At 36.9% G+C, this 25267-nt stretch overlaps 2 protein-coding genes across 2 annotated transcripts in view; both read right to left on the bottom strand.

The window, feature by feature from the left end:
* LOC131199409 (nucleoporin p58/p45-like) overlaps positions 1-22065 on the bottom strand; it is a 30510-nt gene extending 8445 nt beyond the window's left edge. Inside the window, exons 1-9 of the mRNA XM_058185166.1 lie at positions 21702-22065; positions 19505-19641; positions 18130-18165; positions 16927-17076; positions 15698-15832; positions 14719-14851; positions 8642-8760; positions 5387-5469; positions 2900-3101 (exon numbers count right to left, since the gene is read on the bottom strand). Coding sequence (XP_058041149.1) covers positions 2900-3101; positions 5387-5469; positions 8642-8760; positions 14719-14851; positions 15698-15832; positions 16927-17076; positions 18130-18165; positions 19505-19641; positions 21702-21814 — 1108 coding nt within the window. The 5' untranslated portion in view covers positions 21815-22065. The remainder of the gene's footprint in view (positions 1-2899; positions 3102-5386; positions 5470-8641; positions 8761-14718; positions 14852-15697; positions 15833-16926; positions 17077-18129; positions 18166-19504; positions 19642-21701) is intronic.
* Positions 8883-11056, bottom strand: LOC131199640 (nucleoporin p58/p45-like). Its single transcript, XM_058185623.1, has 3 exons — positions 10858-11056; positions 9631-9765; positions 8883-9161 (listed from the first exon to the last, which is right to left on the bottom strand). Exons 1-3 carry the CDS (start codon positions 11039-11041, stop codon positions 9025-9027), a joined length of 456 nt encoding a protein of 151 aa, XP_058041606.1. The 5' UTR covers positions 11042-11056; the 3' UTR covers positions 8883-9024.
* Positions 22066-25267: the final 3202 nt, after the last annotated feature.

The raw sequence follows: 25267 nt of genomic DNA, 5'->3' as shown, positions 1-25267 counted from the left end.
TTATTTGCTGCAAGCTATTTAATATTTATTACCGTAAAAAGCAATTTAAGTTTAATAAATAAAGCTCACTACTACTACAGCAATTTATTTGTGCTTTTCAGTAGTAAGTATCACTATTTTCAATGGGACTTCCTTTAATAATTTATATTTGGGATCGCGGATTAAGAGCCCCGACAGAGTAAATATTCTGTACTAAGCTTGCCAAATGTCATTGAACAAACTGTTTGATATCAAAAAATAAAGGTGTAAAGCATAAATTCTACACATCTGGCCAAGAATCTAATAATACATTTCTTGTTAAAGTCAAATTATCTTAATTTAATCTCAATACTGTAGTAAACCTTCAATTTTATCCAACATTTGTGGAAACAGACGGTCCAATTTAGTATTCATGCTGAATAGGTATTCATTCCAAGAAGTATTTTAAACTGCTCTCTCAGCAAGATCGAATTACAAAGTAAAGATTTCAATGCTGAAAGGTGTTAAGACTACAGAACCAGAGGGAAGCAACCTTGAGACTTGCTGAACTACAACTTCAAAGTTTCCAAGTCCTCTGGCTAAGATTGCCAGAAGTTGCAATTCAGTAACATTTGCAAGGTGATAGTTTCCCCAACCCTGAGGTAAAATAGCCAATTCTTTAATTGCCCAAGATGGAGAAACATGATTATGTCTAACTATCTATACTAATCCATCTTTGCCTGAATGGTTAGGGTTAAGGTTAGGAGTAAGATCTTAAAAAGGAATAAATTATTATTAATTTAATTTCTAAATAGCCAAAGCTGGAGCTGGCACAGTTTAATTACAAATAATGCTTTAAAGTAGAGCAAACACAATTTCCTACAAACATGTAACCATTTCCTATGCATTGGCTTGTAATTACAAAAATGCTTTAGGACTTTAAAAATGCAAGCTCTTTTAATATTTCAGATGTGATTAATCAACTATTTTCAATGGCCTTTCAAAGAAACTTATGTATCTATTATAGGAAGTCTCTTCAACACCATAAACACAAACATTTTCACATACATCTAATCTCACTAACACCAACCTACCATATATTATTTAAACAAAAAATGAAAGCCTACTAAATATTATAATTTGTTTGCTGTTCTTTGATGAGCATAACGAAGTTTAAATATGGGCTGAAGGTCACAGCATAGCAGTGCAAAACAATCACTGGTCTATCTGGCCAGTGATTGAGTGGTTTGCTTAGTTCACTGTCACCCTTCCAAATGTTGACACATTTATTCACAGTTATTCACAATTAAACAATATTATTGTACTGCAAGCCAAGAATCTGCAAGTTCTTATTTTCATAATCTAATAAATTTGGAACTGAAACATAAACATTAATTTCCTTCAGCACTCAGTTAAATACAAAGTATTTGATGAAAATTAAGTGCCTTTGCCATGCGCAGGCATTTACGCATAGAACTGGTTCTATATTCTGAACTAGAGAAGTGTGTGAGAAATTTAAATTAAACCCAACATCATTTATATTGCACAACCACAGCTAAAGAATTACATTTTTTTCCATAGCAGAAAAATCTAGTGACAATGCTTACTTCACTCATGAGATGCGCTCAATGAACCTTTCTTTCTAATGAAATTATTTCAGTCAGCCACCTGGGTTCACAGAAATTACTTCTCAATACGTAGAACCCCTCTGAATCTTCTCCAGAAGACTGGAGAATACGCTGGAGTAAACTTTGGGAGCAAAGTATGTGGGACTATGAAATCAATGGATTATTTTTTCCCTAGGTAAAGGTATTTAGGATTGTAACAGCAGTTTCTGCAGCATTACCAGTAACTAAAGGGAGGAAATCTGAACATTACAATTGTGATACTTAGAGTCTAGGTATTTTCCCCCTCTGCATAAAACTGTAAAAGCACTATAACATTATCACATATATGAATACACTTAGAACAGAAGGTTTAAACTATAACAGATTAAATGTGTAGCTACAGTAAAAATAGAAGGATGTATAAACCATGTCACTCTCACTAAGCTTCATTTGATTCCTCCAGCTGTCAACACCTATAATATCAATGCTGGAAATACCCTGTAGATCCCATTATTTAACAGCTGTACCTCAGTTAAAAACTGTCTACATAGTAAAGTATGCATATATATACTACTGTTTGTCAAGTACAGAAGAAAAACCAAAGCCTGTTCTTAGGTATGTCTGGAAGAGACTAATCCAGTATAAACTAGGTCCTTGAGTAATTTGAGTTGTAACCTGTAAATCCAGAACTCTTAAGCAGTCACTATTTTTCAAGCACAGACTACATTGGATGCCCAATAGAGTGTATTTTAAAGAGGAAATCAGCACCTCTCCTTAAATTCTATTCATGCGTATTTCCCAGTGGTTGTAATTTTAAAAATATTTTTTTCTATATATAATTTCAAAATTTAGCATCTTCCTGCTGGATCTATAAAAATGGCCTTTATGTTCTTCTGTGAGGCTTATTCCAACAACAAAGTGCTATGTAAAAACAAATAATAAAAAAGCCCTGTGATCTTCCATGAGAAAAACCATTCTAAATCAGACTTCAAAACAAATTATCAGTAAAGAATAGTCAAGACAAATTATAAAAGTTCATACAATGCATCCTAATTTTTGAAGGGTGTTATCCTGTGCATATTCAGAGGTGACAGACTCACATTTGAAAGGGCTGAGTAATACAGTAAATAAAACTGTTACAAAAAAATTGCAAGATTAAATACTGGATGTGTAATTATTGCTAAGTCTAGCCTGCATTTTCTATTACCAATATTTCAATGTACTGTTATTCACAATTTTTAGATTTCCAAAACAAAAGGAAGACCTTATATAAAACATCACACCAGCTTATTATTGTTGTAACACTAAAAGCTATAACTTGAATGCACTCAGACCTGTAGCAGGCTGTTGCTGCTGTGTAAGTGTTGCAGCCATGGCAATGGCCGCTGCATTTGGTATGTTGCTGAAAGGAGTAGGTCCAGTTGTAACACGTGGGGCAGTCTGCCATTTCTTTGCTTCTACTCGCCTTGCCTCAAACACATCCACAGCATCACCTAAAAAGGTTTTTCTGTATCCAAGATACTGGTCTTTGAGCATCTGAACAGAGACAAGAAAACTATTTTACACCGCATCCACCTTACAGAATTTTCCTATTCTGAAAAAAACACACACCCTATTGCGTGTTATATTTTACTAAAATTATATGTTACCATAATATAATGTTTATGTTACTAATAATTTTGAATTACACTCTTTTTACAGGCAGGACCTATAACTATGTAATCATTTTTGGACACTAGAGACACAACAAGTAAAATGTAAAAACGAACATGCCCTTGGGGTAAAATTTTCAGATTCTTTTCCACTGATTATTCATTTGTGTGTATACTCCCTTTACTCAAGATTTGCCAAATTTTGCAGCCTGTTATGGGGGCTATTATTGCTAATGCAACCCCTAAGTTTGATGCTTTCATTTAAAACAATGTTATTCACGACCTTTAGTTTGTACAATGTTTAAGTTCTTTTAAAAAAAGCTCAGATTTTCTTTTCTCATGTTATATGTATAGCAACTCAATATTACTTATTTATAATCATAATGAGGACTAATTGTACACATTTGCTCTGGTTCAAGGATGACTTTACTCAACTTTTCATAATAAATCAATTAGAATCAGATTGATTTCAAGAACTTGTTACACATTAGCAAGCAGGCAGAGAACTTCTGACCACTATTCTTTATGGAAGCTTTATTAATCTGTCTTTTCCAGACACATACAGAGAACCATGAAAGTTACTACATTTCCTATACCCTTCATTTAAAAGCACCTCAAGAAATTATCAGTTCCCTATTCCTTTTTTTTTTTTTAAAGAGGCTTATGTATTACTACAGGATCAGTTAGCACCCAAGATCATACTTTCATTTTCTTTTTCCAAAGAAATCAAAAACACAAGTCAAAAAGCTAAAATGGGAGCCATTGAAGAATACAAGATATTCATTAGCTGAATGTGATATACAACATATGAATGCAACTGGAAATATATTTTACCTTGACATTTTCATGTATTGATTGAAGCTGTGCAGCTAGAGCTACAAATGTTTGATAAATTTTCTGCATAGCCATGGATAAATCTGTGAGATATGAAAAATAAAGCCTTGTTGCAGTGTAAAATCATAATTCTTATTGCTATCAACAGAACTAACATACTTTTCATCAATCGTCGTGACATTTATAACCATAGATTTACAATGCTAAAATAGAACACAATGTTGTAGTCCACCAGCAGCCTGCGGAGCTGGTAGCGCAGTCAAACAATGATGAGGCTGAGGAAGAACATGGGCCATTCCTGGAGGCTGGGGAAGGCCCGGATGAGGGCTCTACATCGGAGGCACAGATGGGGCCAGGGTCATCTGGGAGTGATGGCAACAGCAGCTAAAGCAAAGAGCAGCTAAAGCAAAGAGGATGACTCGGGAGTAGGGCCAACAGATGATTGGTCCCTCCCATAAGTCTTAAAAGACCAGCAACAGCTCTTGGGCACTTTGTCAGAAAACAATGCTGATAGACTTGCTCCTTGTCTTGCTGCATTTATTTTTTGTCGGCATCTTCTGCTTTTGAACTTTTGCCAAGAAAAGCCTTTGGCAGTTTGCCTAATTAGACTAAGGTTGGTGATAAGACTGAAGAATTGTTACGAAGAATTTGTTTTGATTTAGTTTGGATTACACTGAGAATGAGTTAATTCTCAGTTGTTCTAATAAAGTCTGTTTGTTTTTAAACTGATTGCGTCTAATACTACCTACTTGGGCCTGGGTCATAACACACGAGGATAATTTAGTCCGAGCTTTCTACTATGTGCAGAAAAGGCATTTAAACCATTCATGAGGTGGCCTCTTCTTAAAAATTTCCAGAGAAAGTAAATCCATAACCTCCATGAGTTGGCTACTCTGTTAGATTTCTCTGCCAGAAATTTTTTCTTCTATAAATGAAATGTCGATCAGCAGTTCCCAACCTTTCAGGCTTGATGGCCCAGTGGGAAGGTGGGAGGATGTTCAGTATGAGTGACAGGCACACATAGCTCCATTTGTGTGGAGCTGAGTGCATGCTTGCCTGCTGCTTGTGCAGCCATATAGTGGGCCACAACCCAGGGATTGGGGAATCCTGCTGTAGACTAAAACATATCTTATATATCTGGTTCTACTTTCTGGGGCCATGAAAAATGGTTCATGACTATTTTCCCCTTGTTTCTCTGGATGTACTGTACCTGAAAATGGGTATTATCCTCCTTTACACTGAACTTCTCACCTCCTTTTGTTTTTTGTTAAGTCCCTGTCTCATAAAGGTCCTGCATAGTGTAATTAACCAAGATATTAAAATGTGTATTTTTACCTTGACATTTTCATGTATTGATTGAAGCTGTGCAGCTAGAGCTACAAATGTTTGATAAATTTTCTGCATAGCCATGGATAAATCTGTGAGATATGAAAAATAAAGCCTTGTTGCAGTGTAAAATCATAATTCTTATTGCTATCAACAGAACTAACATACTTTTCATCAATCGTCGTGACATTTATAACCATAGATTTACAATGCTAAAATAGAACACAATGTTGTAGTCCACCAGCAGCCTGCGGAGCTGGTAGCGCAGTCAAACAATGATGAGGCTGAGGAAGAACATGGGCCATTCCTGGAGGCTGGGGAAGGCCCGGATGAGGGCTCTACATCGGAGGCACAGATGGGGCCAGGGTCATCTGGGAGTGATGGCAACAGCAGCTAAAGCAAAGAGCAGCTAAAGCAAAGAGCAGCTAAAGCAAAGAGCAGCTAAAGCAAAGAGCAGCTAAAGCAAAGAGCAGCTAAAGCAAAGAGCAGCTAAAGCAAAGAGCAGCTAAAGCAAAGAGCAGCTAAAGCAAAGAGCAGCTAAAGCAAAGAGCAGCTAAAGCAAAGAGCAGCTAAAGCAAAGAGGATGACTCGGGAGTAGGGCCAACAGATGATTGGTCCCTCCCATAAGTCTTAAAAGACCAGCAACAGCTCTTGGGCACTTTGTCAGAAAACAATGCTGATAGACTTGCTCCTTGTCTTGCTGCATTTATTTTTTGTCGGCATCTTCCTCTTTTGAACTTTTGCCAAGAAAAGCCTTTGGCAGTTTGCCTAATTAGACTAAGGTTGGTGATAAGACTGAAGAATTTGTTTTGATTTAGTTTGGATTACACTGAGAATGAGTTAATTCTCAGTTGTTCTAATAAAGTCTGTTTGTTTTTAAACTGATTTGCGTCTAATACTACCTACTTGGGCCTGGGTCATAACACACGAGGATAATTTAGTCCGAGCTTTCTACTATGTGCAGAAAAGGCATTTAAACCATTCATGAGGTGGCCTCTTCTTAAAAATTTCCAGAGAAAGTAAATCCATAACCTCCATGAGTTGGCTACTCTGTTAGATTTCTCTGCCAGAAATTTTTTCTTCTATAAATGAAATGTCGATCAGCAGTTCCCAACCTTTCAGGCTTGATGGCCCAGTGGGAAGGTGGGAGGATGTTCAGTATGAGTGACAGGCACACATAGCTCCATTTGTGTGGAGCTGAGTGCGTGCTTGCCTGCTGCTTGTGCAGCCATATAGTGGGCCACAACCCAGGGATTGGGGAATCCTGCTGTAGACTAAAACATATCTTATATATCTGGTTCTACTTTCTGGGGCCATGAAAAATGGTTCATGACTATTTTCCCCTTGTTTCTCTGGATGTACTGTACCTGAAAATGGGTATTATCCTCCTTTACACTGAACTTCTCACCTCCTTTTTTTTTTTAAAGAGGCTTATGTATTACTACAGGATCAGTTAGCACCCAAGATCATACTTTCATTTTCTTTTTTCCCTATCTTTCTTTTTATTCTTTTTAGTTTAATTCTTTTTTGATTTTTTAATAAAATCACCATAAAAAATAAAAAGGATACCCAAAAAATCATTAGATTAATGAGACATTCAAACAAGTCTCAGGTCACTGTTAAACTTCTTAGAACAGAAGAAAAGAGAAGAGAAGAGAAGAGAAGAGAAGAGAAGAGAAGAGAAGAGAAGAGAAGAGAAGAGAAGAAACAGAACAGGAGGATAAACATTCTATTAGAACCAAAATCACTTATGCAGGGAATATACATCCCAGAATAGTTTAAATAAATATGTTTGAAATATATCTGGCAATATTTTATGCCACAAAGCCAATAAAAAAAAAAAAAAAAAAAAAAAAAAAAAAAAAAAAAAAAAAAAAAAAAAAAAAAAAAAAAAAAAAAAAAAAAAAAAAAAAAAAAAAAAAAAAAAAAAAAAAAAAAAAAAAAAAAAAAAAAAAAAAAAAAAAAAAAAAAAAAAAAAAAAAAAAAAAAAAAAAAAAAAAAAAAAAAAAAAAAAAAAAAAAAAAAAAAAAAAAAAAAAAAAAAAAAAAAAAAAAAAAAAAAAAAAAAAAAAAAAAAAAAAAAAAAAAAAAAAAAAAAAAAAAAAAAAAAAAAAAAAAAAAAAAAAAAAAAAAAAAAAAAAAAAAAAAAAAAAAAAAAAAAAAAAAAAAAAAAAAAAAAAAAAAAAAAAAAAAAAAAAAAAAAAAAAAAAAAAAAAAAAAAAAAAAAAAAAAAAAAAAAAAAAAAAAAAAAAAAAAAAAAAAAAAAAAAAAAAAAAAAAAAAAAAAAAAAAAAAAAAAAAAAAAAAAAAAAAAAAAAAAAAAAAAAAAAAAAAAAAAAAAAAAAAAAAAAAAAAAAAAAAAAAAAAAAAAAAAAAAAAAAAAAAAAAAAAAAAAAAAAAAAAAAAAAAAAAAAAAAAAAAAAAAAAAAAAAAAAAAAAAAAAAAAAAAAAAAAAAAAAAAAAAAAAAAAAAAAAAAAAAAAAAAAAAAAAAAAAAAAAAAAAAAAAAAAAAAAAAAAAAAAAAAAAAAAAAAAAAAAAAAAAAAAAAAAAAAAAAAAAAAAAAAAAAAAAAAAAAAAAAAAAAAAAAAAAAAAAAAAAAAAAAAAAAAAAAAAAAAAAAAAAAAAAAAAAAAAAAAAAAAAAAAAAAAAAAAAAAACTCGAGTATAAGCCGAGGGGCGTTTTCAGCACAAAAGCGTGCTGAAAACTCGGCTTATACTCGAGTATAAGCCGAGGGGACGTTTTTCAGCACAAAAAACGTGCTGAAAAACTCGGCTTATACTCGAGTATATACGGTAAATCCATAACCTTCATGAGTTGGCTACTCTGTTAGATTTCTCTGCCAGAAATTTTTTCTTCTATAAATGAAATGTCGATCAGCAGTTCCCAACCTTTCAGGCTTGATGGCCCAGTGGGAAGGTGGGAGGATGTTCAGTATGAGTGACAGGCACACATAGCTCCATTTGTGTGGAGCTGAGTGCATGCTTGCCTGCTGCTTGTGCAGCCATATAGTGGGCCACAACCCAGGGATTGGGGAATCCTGCTGTAGACTAAAACATATCTTATATATCTGGTTCTACTTTCTGGGGCCATGAAAAATGGTTCATGACTATTTTCCCCTTGTTTCTCTGGATGTACTGTACCTGAAAATGGGTATTATCCTCCTTTACACTGAACTTCTCACCTCCTTTTGTTTTTTGTTAAGTCCCTGTCTCATAAAGGTCCTGCATAGTGTAATTAACCAAGATATTAAAATGTGTATTTTTACCTTGTGGAGTTATGTGTGAATTGTTCGCTTGGGTAGCAAGATGATTTTCCAGTTCTTCAATCTGCTGTCTGTATTGCTGCAGTTGTACTTCAAATTGTTCAATCAAGATCCTGAAGTAGCTAGATTAAGTATATTTCAAGTGGGATTAAGTATCACTCTAATTATTTTGAAGACCAAGACTAGAATAATTAAATTTGCTTTGTGTTGTTCTCTTTAATGTATACACTAAGATGTAGACTTTTCAATTACTTTGAAATACCTGTTTCACTTCTAAAAAGCTAATACCTATTGGATACCATTTATAAATTACAGGGAATCCTTGGATTTTGACGGCAATTGGCTTTGCAATTCACTAATCCCAAAATATTCCTGATTTGGTATAACTACAAAATTTTACTTAAAAACATACTTTTTTTATCTGAAGAGCTACTGAAATCTATGCCACCAAGACCTTCATTAACTGTGGCAGCAGGTGCTGCAGCTGTCCCAAGGGTCAAACCAAAAGCATTCTGTCCAAGCCCTGAAAATAATGCAAACATTTTTGGGTAAGTTTCAGGATTTTGTGAAGTAAGATGTATTATCCATGAAGACTGAAAGAATTTTCTTCTATTATCATCAGCAGAAACTCTGAAACTATAAGCTGACAGAAACAGAAATCTGAAATTAAAATTTGTCCTATCACTAAGCCTGCTTTTCCACCATCAACAATAACACAGAGGTTTTTTGAAGACACAAGCGTTCAAAGATTGCAAACAGTGAGATACAGAAAAATGGGGTTGATCTTAAAAATTATTTCTAATTTCAAAAAGGAATACAATAAGCTGAAGCTGTTAACTACAAATTCAAATATTGCTTTTAAATCAGATTAATTACTACTAGTTTCAGTTTAAAGAATTAGCAGGATTGATAATCCTTTAAATTATTACATTAAATCCATGCATAAGATCCACATTCTGAACATTTTAAATAATAAATATGAGCAATATCACCTGTTGTAGAGGTGCTTGCATTTGGGAAAAGTGTTCCTCCTAAACCAGTCAAGGCTCCTCCCAGAGAAAGTCCTGTAGATACAGTGGTGGTTGGAGCAATGGTGCCTCCCAAGTTTAATGTAAAACCAGAAGAGCCTGAATTTTAAGCAGAGAATGCAATTCAGATCCTGAACTTTTAACAAAATGATACATCTTGATCTTTTTTATCCCAACAACCATTCAGTTGCACACTGATACTATTTTAATGTAGTTATAAAGATTATAGAGATAACTTCCATTTTCGTTCATTATTTAAACCAAACATTGTTAAGCATTTGTTGAAACTTAAGGAGTCATTGGTGAATGTTCTAAAACCCTTCCATATAGATGAAGTCATCCATTGGTAAACTCTGTATACTTAAAATTCTATCAATTCCTTCACGATGTTCAAAACTTCAAATGCAAGAAAGAGTTCCAATAAATCTACAAAAAGTTTAGAAAGGCACTTGTCTCTGAGCTACTGACTGACTCACTATTGAATCCGAGTCACTACTGAAATCAAGTGCTTTTAAGTGAGTCATTACTTAATCTTTTTAAGTATATACAAAGAACGTGAAGCAATGTTAGACAAATAGTGTATGAGCCCAATATTCTCTCAGCATTGCAAGTGGATTCAAATCCTGTACCCTTGTTTTTTAATTACTTAAAATTATCCAGTTGTACAGTCCAATGTCATTTTTCGTGACATAGGTGGTTATACAAATTTAATTAAAAAGGCAGAGTTTTCTGTGACTAAAAGTCACAGAAGCTTCTTTTAGCTTAGCTACAGTAATTAATACTATAAATAGCCATTAGGAGTATTTAATCAACCTCATGTGATATTGAAAAGTTAATGTATCAGACAAGATTAGTATTTGAATGAGACTCAACCAAGAAATCTCAGGACTTCAGGACAGTTGAAAATATCTCAGAAAGTGGCAATGGCAAAACATTTTTGCTCTGTTGCCAATGACATGGATGTATAATGGAATCTTCAGGAGTTGAGCTCAACTGAAAGATAACTTTATTATATTCCTTCAATTAAATGTTTCAGTTTAATAAGCTTTAAAATTCCTATTATCAAATTGTGACAGAATTCTTTAATACCGTACCTAAAGTATAACTAGTTTTTGTAACAACTGTAAGTAGAAAATTTAGGCAACAGGAAAATGAGAAGAAAACTTGAAGACAGAACTATTGCAAGTTTACCTGCTGCTGGAGCAGAAGTAAGGGCAGAAGATAATGCAAGTCCAGAAGAAGTGGAAGTGATCGGTAAAGCAAAAGGAGTGGCTGATCCAGCAGGTTTACTGAAACCCAAACTAAGGCCAGTAGTAGAAGTAGTAGTAGAAACAGGTGCGCCTTTCAAAAAAAAAAAAAAAACAATTTGTTTCATATTTTTATACAAATACAATTTTATGTGGTTTCTATTCTTAGGAATTATACCCCCAACACACATATTTTAATCTTCATGGCAGCCATGCAAGGCACACTGTGATAAAGCCTCCCAGGTTTCAGTTCAACACTGATTCCACCACTATGGCTGTCAACACCTACTCATGTTCCTTTATATTAAGGAAAAAATAAGTAAATACATATTTATTTTATTTTATTTTATTTTATTTATTTATTTATTTATTTATAATTTAATTTCTATACCACCCTTCTCCCGAAGGACTCAGGGCGGTTTACAGCCATATTAAAACACAAAATACAAATAACAACTTTAAAATAGAGGCTCTGCGCATGCGCAAGATGGCGGCTCGCTAGGCGAACGGAGCCGCCGATGGGATGATCGACGTGGGATGGCATCGTCCAGGCGGTTAGCCGAGCCGCCTATACCCCCCGGCCCACTTTGTCATCTTCTCGGCAGCCGTGGGAGAGGTCTGTGGGCCTTTTCGGTGTCACGGCTGCCGAAAACGAGGCCGGATGAGGGTGAGTGGTGAACGGCGGCCATTTCCTGGGCGCGTGGTGCGAGGCGAGGCCGCAGCCACGGATCACAGGATTGTCGGCCCATCATGGCCTGTTGACCGCGACTGCTGAGCACTGAACTACCCTGGGTATGTTTACCTCCCTCCCAGCCTGGTTTTCTCGGGACGAAGGGGGTCGAGAGTGATCACCGGCTTTTCCACTGCCTTCCCTGCACGGGGGTGCTCTGAGGACGTTTTACCCCACTTCTGCCGTATTTGGGACCTACGGCCTATTACATCTTACCGGCCTTCCTCAGAGGTGCCTGGCCCGGTTTCTGGGAAAGGCCCTGGATCTGAGGAGTGGCCAGGCTTTTTTGGATTAATCTGAATGTGGGGCTTGCCTGGAGGATCTTCACCTTTTGACCATCTTAGTGGAGGGAACTGGCGTGGTGGTTATTGGAGGTGTCCCGGCCTTTGTGGGCCTGCCTCTGCCATTATTATTTATTTATGTGCACTGTCATCGGCACTTATATGGCCTTTTGGGATCTTTGGCCAGGACAGTTCTTTGGAACTATGGTGGAAGAGACTTGGAGACCGATTTAGATCTGCCGGAGGACGTACCCAAGAACAGCTGTAGACATTGCTGAGGGTGGTAGAAGACCTACCCACCTCATTTCCCCATGGATTTTAGGACTGGGCTATTTTTTCCATCTTTCCATCTTTAGCCTATCTGTCACCATGTATCAGCCACCATCGGACGATGGGTATCCATGTGAAGAACTATGGACTAATATCCTGCCATCCCGGACAATTATCATCCCCCGGCGACTGCTATCCCCTAGCGAAGTGTTATTTTTACGATTCGTTTATGCTATTCGGTACAGGAACTCTTGCGCCTGCGAGGTGCCCCAGCCTCGCAGGAATGGCCCGTTTTATTACCAAGGGCCGGCCTCAATGACGGGTCTTGGGACCCACAGAGGTGGCATGCGAAGAGGAAGAGCCTTTGGGGGTTTTTAGATAGGGCATTTTTAAGGGGTGGGAGGGGTAGGGCGGGTGTTGGGGGAAACTCCGCGGGTGGGGTATCAGTTCCTGCGCATGCTCGTGGCGGTGAGTTAATAGGTCCGAGGTTACGGGGAGTTCAGGTTCCACTGGTGGAGGTGGTGCTATTTGCACGGTATGGGAGGGGCAGATTTGGCGGAAGTGGGGCTCGGATCGTGTTAAGGGGTGCGCTCGATGCTTGCAGGCGATCGCGCGCGAGCCCCTGACTTTTCCCGTTCCCGGATGGTCAAGACCCTCAGAGCCTGGGCCTTGGCTGATGTTGTGTAATGCACGGTCCGTGGCCAATAAGGCCCCCTAATTCACGATCTTATTCAGGGGTGCGCGGACTTTATAGGCATTACGGAGACCTGGTTGGGCGCAGAAGGGGCGTGCCCTGGTGCAGATGTGCCCGCCAGGTTTCCGTGCATTCCATCAGCCGAGCCCAGGGTAGGGGTGGGGGTGGCGGTTGTGATTAGAGAGAGTCTGGAGCCGAGGGAGACCACTGTACCTCAGATTGCGGTGTGAATCCTCTAAATTTACCTGAAAATTAGTTCCCGATAGCTGTTTAGGTGATAACATGACATTGAAAAATGTTGAGGCACATTTTCTAGTTTGATTTAAACCACTCTTAGTCTAATACTTGCCCATCTATACTACAGGAATTATGCTAACTTATGTCATATAGTTGTTTAGGAAGATTAAAGTAATGAAATAAAACCACTCCGCCTGGCTGCTATGTTTGAAATATATCTGGCAATATTTTATGCCACAAAGCCAATAGAATAGAATAGAATAGAATAGAATTTTTTATTGGCCAAGTGTGATTGGACACACAAGGAATTTGTCTTGGTGCATATGCTCTCAGTGTACATAAAAGTAAAGATACGTTCATCAAGGTACAACAAAAACACATCAATAGCAAAAATACCAGTCCTATCTTGGATGCCTCAGAAAAAAAGCAATCTTCATAATTTTGATTGAATCCCTCTAAATTTACCTGAAAATTAGTTCCAGATAGCTGTTTAGGCGATAACATGACATTGAAAAATGTTGAGGCACATTTTCTAGTTTGATTTAAACCACTCTTAGTCTAATACTTGCCCATCTATACTACAGGAATTATGCTAACTTATGTCATATAGTTGTTTAGGAAGATTAAAGTAATGAAATAAAACCACTCCGCCTGGCTGCTATGTTTGAAATATATCTGGCAATATTTTATGCCACAAAGCCAATAGAATAGAATAGAATAGAATTTTTTATTGGCCAAGTGTGATTGGACACACAAGGAATTTGTCTTGGTGCATATGCTCTCAGTGTACATAAAAGTAAAGATACGTTCATCAAGGTACAACAAAAACACATCAATAGCAAAAATACCAGTCCTATCTTGGATGCCTCAGAAAAAAAGCAATCTTCATAATTTTGATTGAATCCCTCTAAATTTACCTGAAAATTAGTTCCCGATAGCTGTTTAGGTGATAACATGACATTGAAAAATGTTGAGGCACATTTTCTAGTTTGATTTAAACCACTCTTAGTCTAATACTTGCCCATCTATACTACAGGAATTATGCTAACTTATGTCATATAGTTGTTTAGGAAGATTAAAGTAATGAAATAAAACCACTCCGCCTGGCTGCTATGTTTGAAATCTTTGTAAAACTCTAACCTAAGTTGGTGAATACATTAGCAGAAAAATGCTTCCACCATTAATATTTTCTAAACTGATAATTATGAATACAATTTATGAGAAGCATCACTCAATTCAGCAACTGGGAGATTAATTTAAAACAAAGTACTTAAATTGAGCATAGAAAAAAAGCTGGATATATATTTGCTTTTTGTTCTAAAAGCCATGATTTATATGTCAATAAAACTATTGTTATTTAATTTCAAATGATCCAAGTAAATTTATCTATATTAGTTAATTTGCTTTGTGTTGTTCTCTTTAATGTATACACTAAGATGTAGACTTTTCAATTACTTTGAAATACCTGTTTCACTTCTAAAAAGCTAATACCTATTGGATACCATTTATAAATTACAGGGAATCCTTGGATTTTGACGGCAATTGGCTTTGCAATTCACTAATCCCAAAATATTCCTGATTTGGTATAACTACAAAATTTTACTTAAAAACATACTTTTTTTATCTGAAGAGCTACTGAAATCTATGCCACCAAGACCTTCATTAACTGTGGCAGCAGGTGCTGCAGCTGTCCCAAGGGTCAAACCAAAAGCATTCTGTCCAAGCCCTGAAAATAATGCAAACATTTTTGGGTAAGTTTCAGGATTTTGTGAAGTAAGATGTATTATCCATGAAGACTGAAAGAATTTTCTTCTATTATCATCAGCAGAAACTCTGAAACTATAAGCTGACAGAAACAGAAATCTGAAATTAAAATTTGTCCTATCACTAAGCCTGCTTTTCCACCATCAACAATAACACAGAGGTTTTTTGAAGACACAAGCGTTCAAAGATTGCAAACAGTGAGATACAGAAAAATGGGGTTGATCTTAAAAATTATTTCTAATTTCAAAAAGGAATACAATAAGCTGAAGCTGTTAACTACAAATTCAAATATTGCTTTTAAATCAGATTAATTACCGTATATACTCGAGTATAAGCCGAGTTTTTCAGCACGTTTTTTGTGCTGAAAAACGTCCCCTCGGCTTATACTCGGGTCTATACGGCTTATACTCGAGTTTTTTTTTTAAGCCCTCGGCTTATACTCGAGTATATCTGGCTTATACTCGAGTTTTTCTTTTCTTTTTCACATTTTACGGACGGAAGCCCTGCCGGTGCAGTGAGAGGGCGGGCGGGGGCCGCCAGCCTTCTCAGCTGAGGAGGAGGTTTCAACCGGTAGGTGCCTCATTTCCCACCCTCGGCTTATACTCGAGTCCCCAGTTTACCCCAGTTTTTGGGGTAAAATTGGGGACCTCGGCTTATACTCGGATCGGCTTATATTCGAGTATATACGGTACTACTAGTTTCAGTTTAAAGAATTAGCAGGATTGATAATCCTTTAAATTATTACATTAAATCCATGCATAAGATCCACATTCTGAACATTTTAAATAATAAATATGAGCAATATCACCTGTTGTAGAGGTGCTTGCATTTGGGAAAAGTGTTCCTCCTAAACCAGTCAAGGCTCCTCCCAGAGAAAGTCCTGTAGATACAGTGGTGGTTGGAGCAATGGTGCCTCCCAAGTTTAATGTAAAACCAGAAGAGCCTGAATTTTAAGCAGAGAATGCAATTCAGATCCTGAACTTTTAACAAAATGATACATCTTGATCTTTTTTATCCCAACAACCATTCAGTTGCACACTGATACTATTTTAATGTAGTTATAAAGATTATAGAGATAACTTCCATTTTGGCGTTCATTATTTAAACCAAACATTGTTAAGCATTTGTTGAAACTTAAGGAGTCATTGGTGAATGTTCTAAAACCCTTCCATATAGATGAAGTCATCCATTGGTAAACTCGTATACTTAAAATTCTATCAATTCCTTCACGATGTTCAAAACTTCAAATGCAAGAAAGAGTTCCAATAAATCTACAAAAAGTTTAGAAAGGCACTTGTCTCTGAGCTACTGACTGACTCACTATTGAATCCGAGTCACTACTGAAATCAAGTGCTTTTAAGTGAGTCATTACTTAATCTTTTTAAGTATATACAAAGAACGTGAAGCAATGTTAGACAAATAGTGTATTGAGCCCAATATTCTCTCAGCATTGCAAGTGGATTCAAATCCTGTACCCTTGTTTTTTAATTACTTAAAATTATCCAGTTGTACAGTCCAATGTCATTTTTCGTGACATAGGTGGTTATACAAATTTAATTAAAAAGGCAGAGTTTTCTGTGACTAAAAGTCACAGAAGCTTCTTTTAGCTTAGCTACAGTAATTAATACTATAAATAGCCATTAGGAGTATTTAATCAACCTCATGTGATATTGAAAAGTTAATGTATCAGACAAGATTAGTATTTGAATGAGACTCAACCAAGAAATCTCAGGACTTCAGGACAGTTGAAAATATCTCAGAAAGTGGCAATGGCAAAACATTTTTGCTCTGTTGCCAATGACATGGATGTATAATGGAATCTTCAGGAGTTGAGCTCAACTGAAAGATAACTTTATTATATTCCTTCAATTAAATGTTTCAGTTTAATAAGCTTTAAAATTCCTATTATCAAATTGTGACAGAATTCTTTAATACCGTACCTAAAGTATAACTAGTTTTTGTAACAACTGTAAGTAGAAAATTTAGGCAACAGGAAAATGAGAAGAAAACTTGAAGACAGAACTATTGCAAGTTTACCTGCTGCTGGAGCAGAAGTAAGGGCAGAAGATAATGCAAGTCCAGAAGAAGTGGAAGTGATCGGTAAAGCAAAAGGAGTGGCTGATCCAGCAGGTTTACTGAAACCCAAACTAAGGCCAGTAGTAGAAGTAGTAGTAGAAACAGGTGCGCCTTTCAAAAAAAACAAAAAACAATTTGTTTCATTTTTTTATACAAATACAATTTTATGTGGTTTCTATTCTTAGGAATTATACCCCCAACACACATATTTTAATCTTCATGGCAGCCATGCAAGGCACACTGTGATAAAGCCTCCCAGGTTTCAGTTCAACACTGATTCCACCACTATGGCTGTCAACACCTACTCATGTTCCTTTATATTAAGGAAAAAATAAGTAAATACATATTTATTTTATTTTATTTTATTTTATTTTATTTATTTATTTATTTATAATTTAATTTCTATACCACCCTTCTCCCGAAGGACTCAGGGCGGTTTACAGCCATATTAAAACACAAAATACAAATAACAACTTTAAAAAATAATTAAAAACAAATATTTAGTATTTATTTGGAATATGTGTGTGTGTGTGTGTGTGTGTAGGTCTTGGCGTATTCGGGTCTTTTCCCGTGTAAGGTGAGAGTATCTTGGCGACGTTTCGATGAGGTTTCACTCGTCATCTTCAGGCTGGTGCTTACAGCTTCGTGCTTGTGCGTGCAAAGCATGAAGCTGTAAGTACCAGCCTGAAGATGATGAGTAAGATCTCATCGAAACGTCACCAAGATACTCTCAACCTTACACGGGACAAGACCCGTGTGTGTGTGTGTGTGTGTGTGTGTGTGTGTGTAAAAAGCAATTCCCATTTAAGAATTCTAATTACTATCCATTAAGAGAAGCTAATCTGAAATTCAAATGGTTCAAAATATTCTTTGCTTCCCATACAATAACCAAAACCATAAATAAGGCCATCACAGTTAAACACAATAAAAACCATTACAAAGTTATCTTGATATGAAAGTATACTTTTTCATTTAGCATTTGTCTACTTTGCCATGTTTACTAATACTTTACAAGAGGAAATAGCTGAATTATACTCATAATAAAACGTTAACAATCATTCTTAAGCCTCACATCATTGAAGTTCAATGTTTTTCATTTGGGCATTTCCAACTATTACTTCTCAAGTAAGGAAAAAGAAATGGTAAAGGTTATATAATACTTACCTAATGTTAATCCTGCAGCAATAGTTGTAGCTGTTCCTGTGTAGGAATACAAAATAAACAAATTTATGCCATTTTTGAAGAATATGGAAAGGTACAAAATTCAAAATCTTCAGCTTAGAAATAAGCAACTTCATATATCCAGGTATTCTGGACCAAAGTGAAAAACATTATTGTTTAATTGTATTATACAATATGCTTAGCCTTTAAATATGTCTAATTAATAGACAGTCACACGTATAACCATATTATTTTAGTCCAACCCTTTCCATGCCTTGTAGCTATAATCTCAGCCTACAGGTCCCTGTGACTATATAGGACAGACAGGGAGAAGCTAACCACCAGATTGAAAGAACACAAGCGAGCGGTCAGATGAGGAGATCCAAACTCAGTGGTAGCCTCATACTGCAATGAAAGGACACACATTCAATTTTGCTGCTACTAAGATTGTTGGACAAGCAGGCACAAAAACAGCCAAGGAAGTGATTGAAGCCTAGGAAATAGGCCCCTCATCATTCAAGAGGAGTGCTGATTTACTACCAGAATATCACGTACTTAGAAGGCGAGGGCTGGAAAGCACAAGCAAATGATTGCCAAACTACTTAAAAGCCAGCCATCAACACACCCCACTTAGCATCTAAAAAGCCACATACAACTGGCACCATATAAATACCATACACAGAACAGCACACACTCTGTTAGACCAACCCAAGTGACCAACTCAGATTGGATCTGCTGCATTATGCTGGGAAACATATATTCGCCTTCATCTGGAGAAGTTATCATAACTTAAATCATGTTTTTATTTGTCTATTCTGCCATTAAGTCAATTTGGTCTAATCCTGCCTTTGTCATGAAAGACAGCTGGGTGACCTTGGACCATTACTCTCTCTCAGCCCAACATGCTTCACAAGATGGTTGTTGTGGGAAAAATAAAAGGAAGGTATGTTGGATAAGTTCATCGCCTTTGTAAAAATAATAAAGGTGGAATACAAATAAAATGAAATAAAGCCACTTTTTCATTTTTATAAAATGTATATAGCCGCCCGTCTTATACTGAGGGTGGCTGTAATCAACAATTAAAGTATCAGTAAAAACAGCACAATACATGTCTATTGAAACCATAAACTTTAAAAAACTAGCACCGATGTGTCAAAACTTCAACTTGCAGTCGCTTGTTAAATCCTCTCAGTCACCTCACCCTACCCCAGGGCTGGGGGGTGGGGGGGGGAAGGTCCAGGTCTTAAGTGCTTTTTGGAAGGTTAAGAGGGTAGAGGTCTGCCAAATTTCAAGAGGAAGGGTGTAACTAATTCAATTCAATAACTAATTCAAGCTAATCAATGCACATTTTGATAGGAATAACTGAAAAATGTTTTACCTGTATTAGTCCCTCCTAAGGTAAAACCTGTGGTAGGCTTTGAACTAAAAAGTCCAGTGCCAAAACCCACAGAAGGAGTAGTTGTAGTAGCAGTAGCTGTTGAACCCAACGTCCCAAAGTTAAGGCCTCCAGTCGAGCTAAATTATAAAGTAAAAAATTCTTAGGAACATGTTCATTGTTCATTTTATTTCTTCACTGCTAGTTTTACAAAATAGCATGCCTTAATTTAAATGCAATTAACTGAAATTTCATCTTCAACCAAGTGAGTTTGTAACAGCTAAGATTGTTTAACTTATTTAACATTAACAATATTAATGCTGTTATATTTGTATGTTATATTCTTGGTTGTTTAAACCATAATGTACTTTGTACAAGGCAAATTAATGATTTGTTTGGCTAATTTATTCTACTGGTATCCAGAAAAAAGAACGGAGCACATAACCAAATAAGATTTCTGTGTTCAATATAAGCCATAGTTAAAACAAAGTATAGTCTCATACTGTTGAGAAAGAAATTAACTACCAGCTGTCCAGGAATGGGCTCACATATAATGCTGATCTGTAAATCAAACATGATTTGGCACTGGGTGTGAACCCTGCCTTAACAGAAGTTTTTATTAACTTGTTGCTCCTTCTAATATGTTCAAAGAGTTATGGTAGACTTATAAGTACATCCCTATTTTTGAGGGGATAAAATTTAATACTGCTTCTGAAACAAAATCTTTAACTTGCAGAAAGACCTAAGGAATCACTTGTTTTTCTGTTCACTGCCTGTAAATCTTGATATTCCAGAGATCGGGTTAACTTTGTCTACAAGCTAACATTAATATTTACAGAATTAAGTTAAAACTGAAGTTTTAACCTAAACTTCCAAAAAGAACTGTTATTAAAATAGCAATAAGACTGCTAGATATCAATAATTTTCTTACATATCTATTCCACAAAAATATTCCAGCACAAGTTCTTCTTAGATGTTACTGCTTCATTATAGCACATCCTTGTATTTGCTGCTATTGTCCTGGTATATTGTTAATAAACACACACACCAAAGTACAATGAATTATCTCATGTATATCAGCTGTAAAAAATGAAATTAAGCCTACACTTTGATACATAATGATCAAAATCAATTTTTCATCAATTAACTGATACACAGAAGAGGTAGGCATCAACAGATTTGATGAAAACAACTGCCAATATACAAAATTCTAAAAGGGCATAAAAACCAGTCAAGTGCTCCAAATATTACAGAGCATACTCATCATAACTGACATAACATGACTGTGTTCATGTTGTACTGAAGTATGGAAACATGGAAAGTATGCAGCCTTGCCTAATTTGATGCTTTCCAGCAATCAAGTGAATTAGGGAAGGTTGCAATCAAGTACTTAGTGTTGTGTATGAAAATAAATTTTAAATGGATCACATCTCCCATAATTGTGTAGTGTATAACATGTTATAAAATAGATATGTTTTACAGCTGTCCTATAATTTATATTCAAGAAAGAGGGAGAAGGATGATTTCAACCAACTGGAGGAACGGATGGTTAAAACTGTTGTAAATATGTTTTAATTTTTTTAAAAAAGTTATGATGAGAAAAAAAACCTTGTGCATATGTCCCCATAAAGAGACTCTGCAATGCTTGTGGGTTTGTTTGTTTGTTTTCTCCTTAAAGTGACATGAAAGCCAAAGCCAATTGCCTAAAATCTCTTGGAAAAGCCATACCTGTTCTTCATCTTAGGTTATTTAATTTTAGGTTTTTAATCATTGATGGGCTTTTACTTTTTCATTTTAAATGTTTAGCCGTCTCTAGACAGTCACTTACATGAATTGGGAGTCATATAAATACTTATTTTAATAAATGTCCCCTAAAACAAATCTCAACTAAAAAGGAACTGATGGTCAGAACCTATATAAAATATTTCGCCTTGTTTGACACTCTCTCCAGCTTGGACAGGCTTGCGATTCCTGTTGCTAATCCTTTTATTTCCAATTTCTAGTTAGGATTCTTATTATTTTTTAGAGAAGCCGGGGAGCTACAGCAGCTTTCCCCATCTTTGGGGCGACCTCCCACGGCCTTCAACCGTCGTAAAATAAGGAAAAACCAGGGACACGTGCAGCGCCAGAGCCCTGTTCTGGCCGCTGAGGCTTCCTAAGGCTCCTGTGGAAACCCTCCGGAATGGCCCCCTTAACTTACCTCGGGGTGCCTCCGAAAGAGAAGCCCCCGCCGCCGCCTCCCCCGCCGGTGCCCGCAGCAGCCGCGGTGGCGGAAGCCAAAGTCCCGGCTCCGAAGGAGAAGCCCGCCGACATGATGGCGGCAGCGGCGGCGGCGGAAAGACCTCAGCCGCAGGGTCTTGCGATTCGCCCAAGGGAGCAACGGGCCCGAGGGGCTCTCCCCACAGCCAGGGCTTCAGCCGCCCCGGCGCGGCAGGGACGCCAACAGCCCTGCTCGCCTGCGCGGGAACTTCGAAGAGGGACGCTCGCGGGGAGGGGGGGAGCTGCGCGAGAAGCGCAGCAGTCAAAGGCGCGCGGATAAACGGCGGCTCAGAAAGCGCCGCCACGCATGCGCACGCGCGTGCGCGCTGACGCTGACGGTCGCCAGGCCCCGCCCCTCCCGCCTAAATGGATTCTAGTAAATCAGCGCCGTAGGAATCGAATTGCATTGGATTAAATACAGGCAGTCGTCGAGTTAAAACGCCTCATGGAGTGACCGCTCAGAGATACCATGCACTGAAATTCAATGACTTGTGACCGTTTTTTCACACTTAGGATCCTTTCAGCATCATGACCATGGTCATTTGATATGCATTCATATCAGTGGTGAAATCCAATTTTTTTTACTACTGGTTCTGTGGGCGTGGCAGGGGAAGGATACTGCAAAATCTCTATTCCCACCCCACTCTTGGGGGAAGGATACTGCAAAATCCCCATTCCCAGCCCACTCTGGAGCCAGCCAGAGGTGGCATTTGCCGGTTCTCCAAACTACTCAAAATTTTCACTACGTCCTCTCCAGAACCTGTCAGAACCTGCTGGATTTCACCCATCATTCATATGCTTGACAAGAGCACCATCGACTCCAATGACAAAAAATGTAGAAAATTAGGCTAACATGTTTAAGATTTTGCCTTGATTTTACTTAATAGTGAATGAAGGAATCATATGTATAGGTAGTGCTCGACTTACAACAGTTCATTTAGTGGCTGTTCAAAGTTACGACAGCAGTGAAAAAAGTGACTTATGACGGTTTTTCACACTTACGAACTTTGCAGGATTCCCATGGTTACATGATTAAAATTCAGACGCTTGGCAAGTGGTTCATATTTAATGATGGTTGCAGTGTCCCCGAGTCATGTGATTTCCCCTTTTGTCACCTTCTGACAAGCAAAGTCAATGGAGATGCCAGATTCACTTAACAACCGTGTTACTAATATAACACCTGCCATGATTCCTTTAACAAATGTGGCAAGAACGGTCGTAAAATGGGGCAAAACTCACTTAACAAATTTCTCACTTGACAACATACATTTTAGGCTCAATTGTGGTCATAAGTTGAGGACTACCTGTGCTTTATTTAGCCAAGTGTGATTAGGCATACAAGGAACTTGTCTCCAGTACAGAAGCTCTCAGTGTACATGCAAAAGAATAATAGTAATAATATCAATAAAAGGGGAATTAAAGAAAATATTAAGAAGAAGAATAAGAATGAACAGATCAGTTAGTACAATACAGGTAGTCCTCGACTTACCACAGTTCATTTAGTGACTGTTCAAAGTTACAATGGCACTGAAAAAAGTGACTTATGACCATTTTTCACACTCGTGACCTTTGTAGAATCCCCATGATTATGTAATCAAAATTCAGATACTTGGCAGCTGGTTCATACGTATGATCGTTGGCAGTGTCATGGGGTCATCTTTTGCAACCTTTTAGCCAGCAAAATCAATGGGGAAACCAGATTCACTTAACAACCATGTTACTAATATAACCCTAACCCAGGAGTCTGCAAACTTGGCTCTTTTAAGACTTGTGGACTTCAACCTTGCTGGCTGAGGAACTCTGGGAGTTGAAGTCCACAAGTCTTAAAAGAGCCAAGTTTGCAGACCTCTGCCCTAACCCATGACTCCTTTAACAAATGTGGCAAGAAAAGTCGTAAAATGAGGCAAAACTCACTTAAATATCTCACTTAACAGCAGAAATTTTGAGCTCCATTTGTGGTTGTAAATTGAGGACTCCATGTACAGTATTTTAATTCAGAAAAACTTGTTGTGGGGAACCTTTTACTTTTTCTCCTCTTACATGGAAGGAAAAGCTTCCGCAAATAGCAGATGTGCAGTGGATTGTATTCTAGCTGCACAAAAGTGGACAGTTCAGCTCTTGGTTTAAGTAGACTTATTTCACGTGGAACCAAAGAATTTGGATTTGTTCGGTATTTTGGAGGAAAAGCAATTCTAGTAATGCAAATAAAGTCTAGGGTAGTCAGTTTCAGTCACTTTAAGATGTGAGGACTTCAAATTCCGGGAGTTGAAGTCCACACATCTTAAAGTGGCTGAGGTTGAGAAACAGTGACCTCCGTGGTCTCACACAAAGGAAGAAGACATGAATGTTGCACCCTTAAGAGACATATTAAACTGATACAAAACTATGTTAAAATCAAAACCTAACAGAATTGTGGGAAAATAGACAGGAGTGTTAAGTATGTTTGCTGCCTTATGCTGACCAAACATACATACACATACATATATAAAGGGAAATAATAGCAATAATATTTTTAGAGATTATTTATTGGCAAACACATAGCAAGCAGGTAAGGCATGGGATAGCCTTCTGATTTTTTTTCCTCTTTTGACATTGCTTAGTTGTGAGACCAGGAGAAATGGCTCTTACCAAATGTCTGGACTTGTCTCTTGCAGGGAAGTTTGAATCCGATCCAGGGCCACAGATAATCCATTCCTGATGCAAAAAAAAAGTTCATCACCTGCTAAAAATTCCTGTTTTGTATAGGTGTTAAAGAGGTTCAAGAATGTCACGGCGAATTATGGTTTTGTTAAAAATGATACTTGTAGGCAATTTTCATTTCCTCATTTACTATTCCTTCATTAACCGGTTAACCGATTAACAGAGTTGGAAGGGACCTAATAGGTCATCTAGTCCAGGGGTCTCCAACCTTGGCAACTTTAAGACTTGTGGAATTCCAACTCCCAGAATTCTTTGCTGGCTGAGGAACTCTGGGAGTTGAAGTCCACAAGTCTTAAATTGTCAAGGTTGGAGACCCCTGATCTAGTCCAACCCCCTGCTCAAGCAGGAGACCCTATACCATTTCTGACAAATGGCAGTCCAATCTTTTCTTGAATGTCTCAAGTGATGAAGCTCCCACAACTTCCAAAGGCAAACTGTTCCATTGGTTGATTGTTCTCACTGTCAGAAAGTTCCTCCTAATTTCTAGGTTGAATCTCTCCTTGATCAGTTTCCATCCATTATTCCTTGCCTGGCCTTCAGATGCTTTGGAAAACAGCTTGACCCCCTCCTTTGTGTGGCAGCCCCTCAAGTATTAGAAGACAGCTATCTTGTCTCCCCTGGTTCTTCTCTTCACTAGACTAGCCATTCCCAGTTCATGTAACCGTTCTTCATATGTTTTATCTCCTGTCCCCTAATCTCCTGGTTTTGCTCTCCTTTGCACTTTTTCTAGAGTCTCAACATCTTTTTTTTCATCTTATACCCAATGAAAGATACATGTATACAGTACATAATGTTCCTTCTCATTTT

This window comes from Ahaetulla prasina, chromosome 5 (assembly GCF_028640845.1).
Source record: "Ahaetulla prasina isolate Xishuangbanna chromosome 5, ASM2864084v1, whole genome shotgun sequence".
In the NCBI taxonomy this organism is placed as follows: domain Eukaryota; kingdom Metazoa; phylum Chordata; class Lepidosauria; order Squamata; family Colubridae; genus Ahaetulla; species Ahaetulla prasina.
Note: the sequence above shows the minus strand (reverse complement) of the source record. Positions and strands in the feature narration are given on the sequence as shown.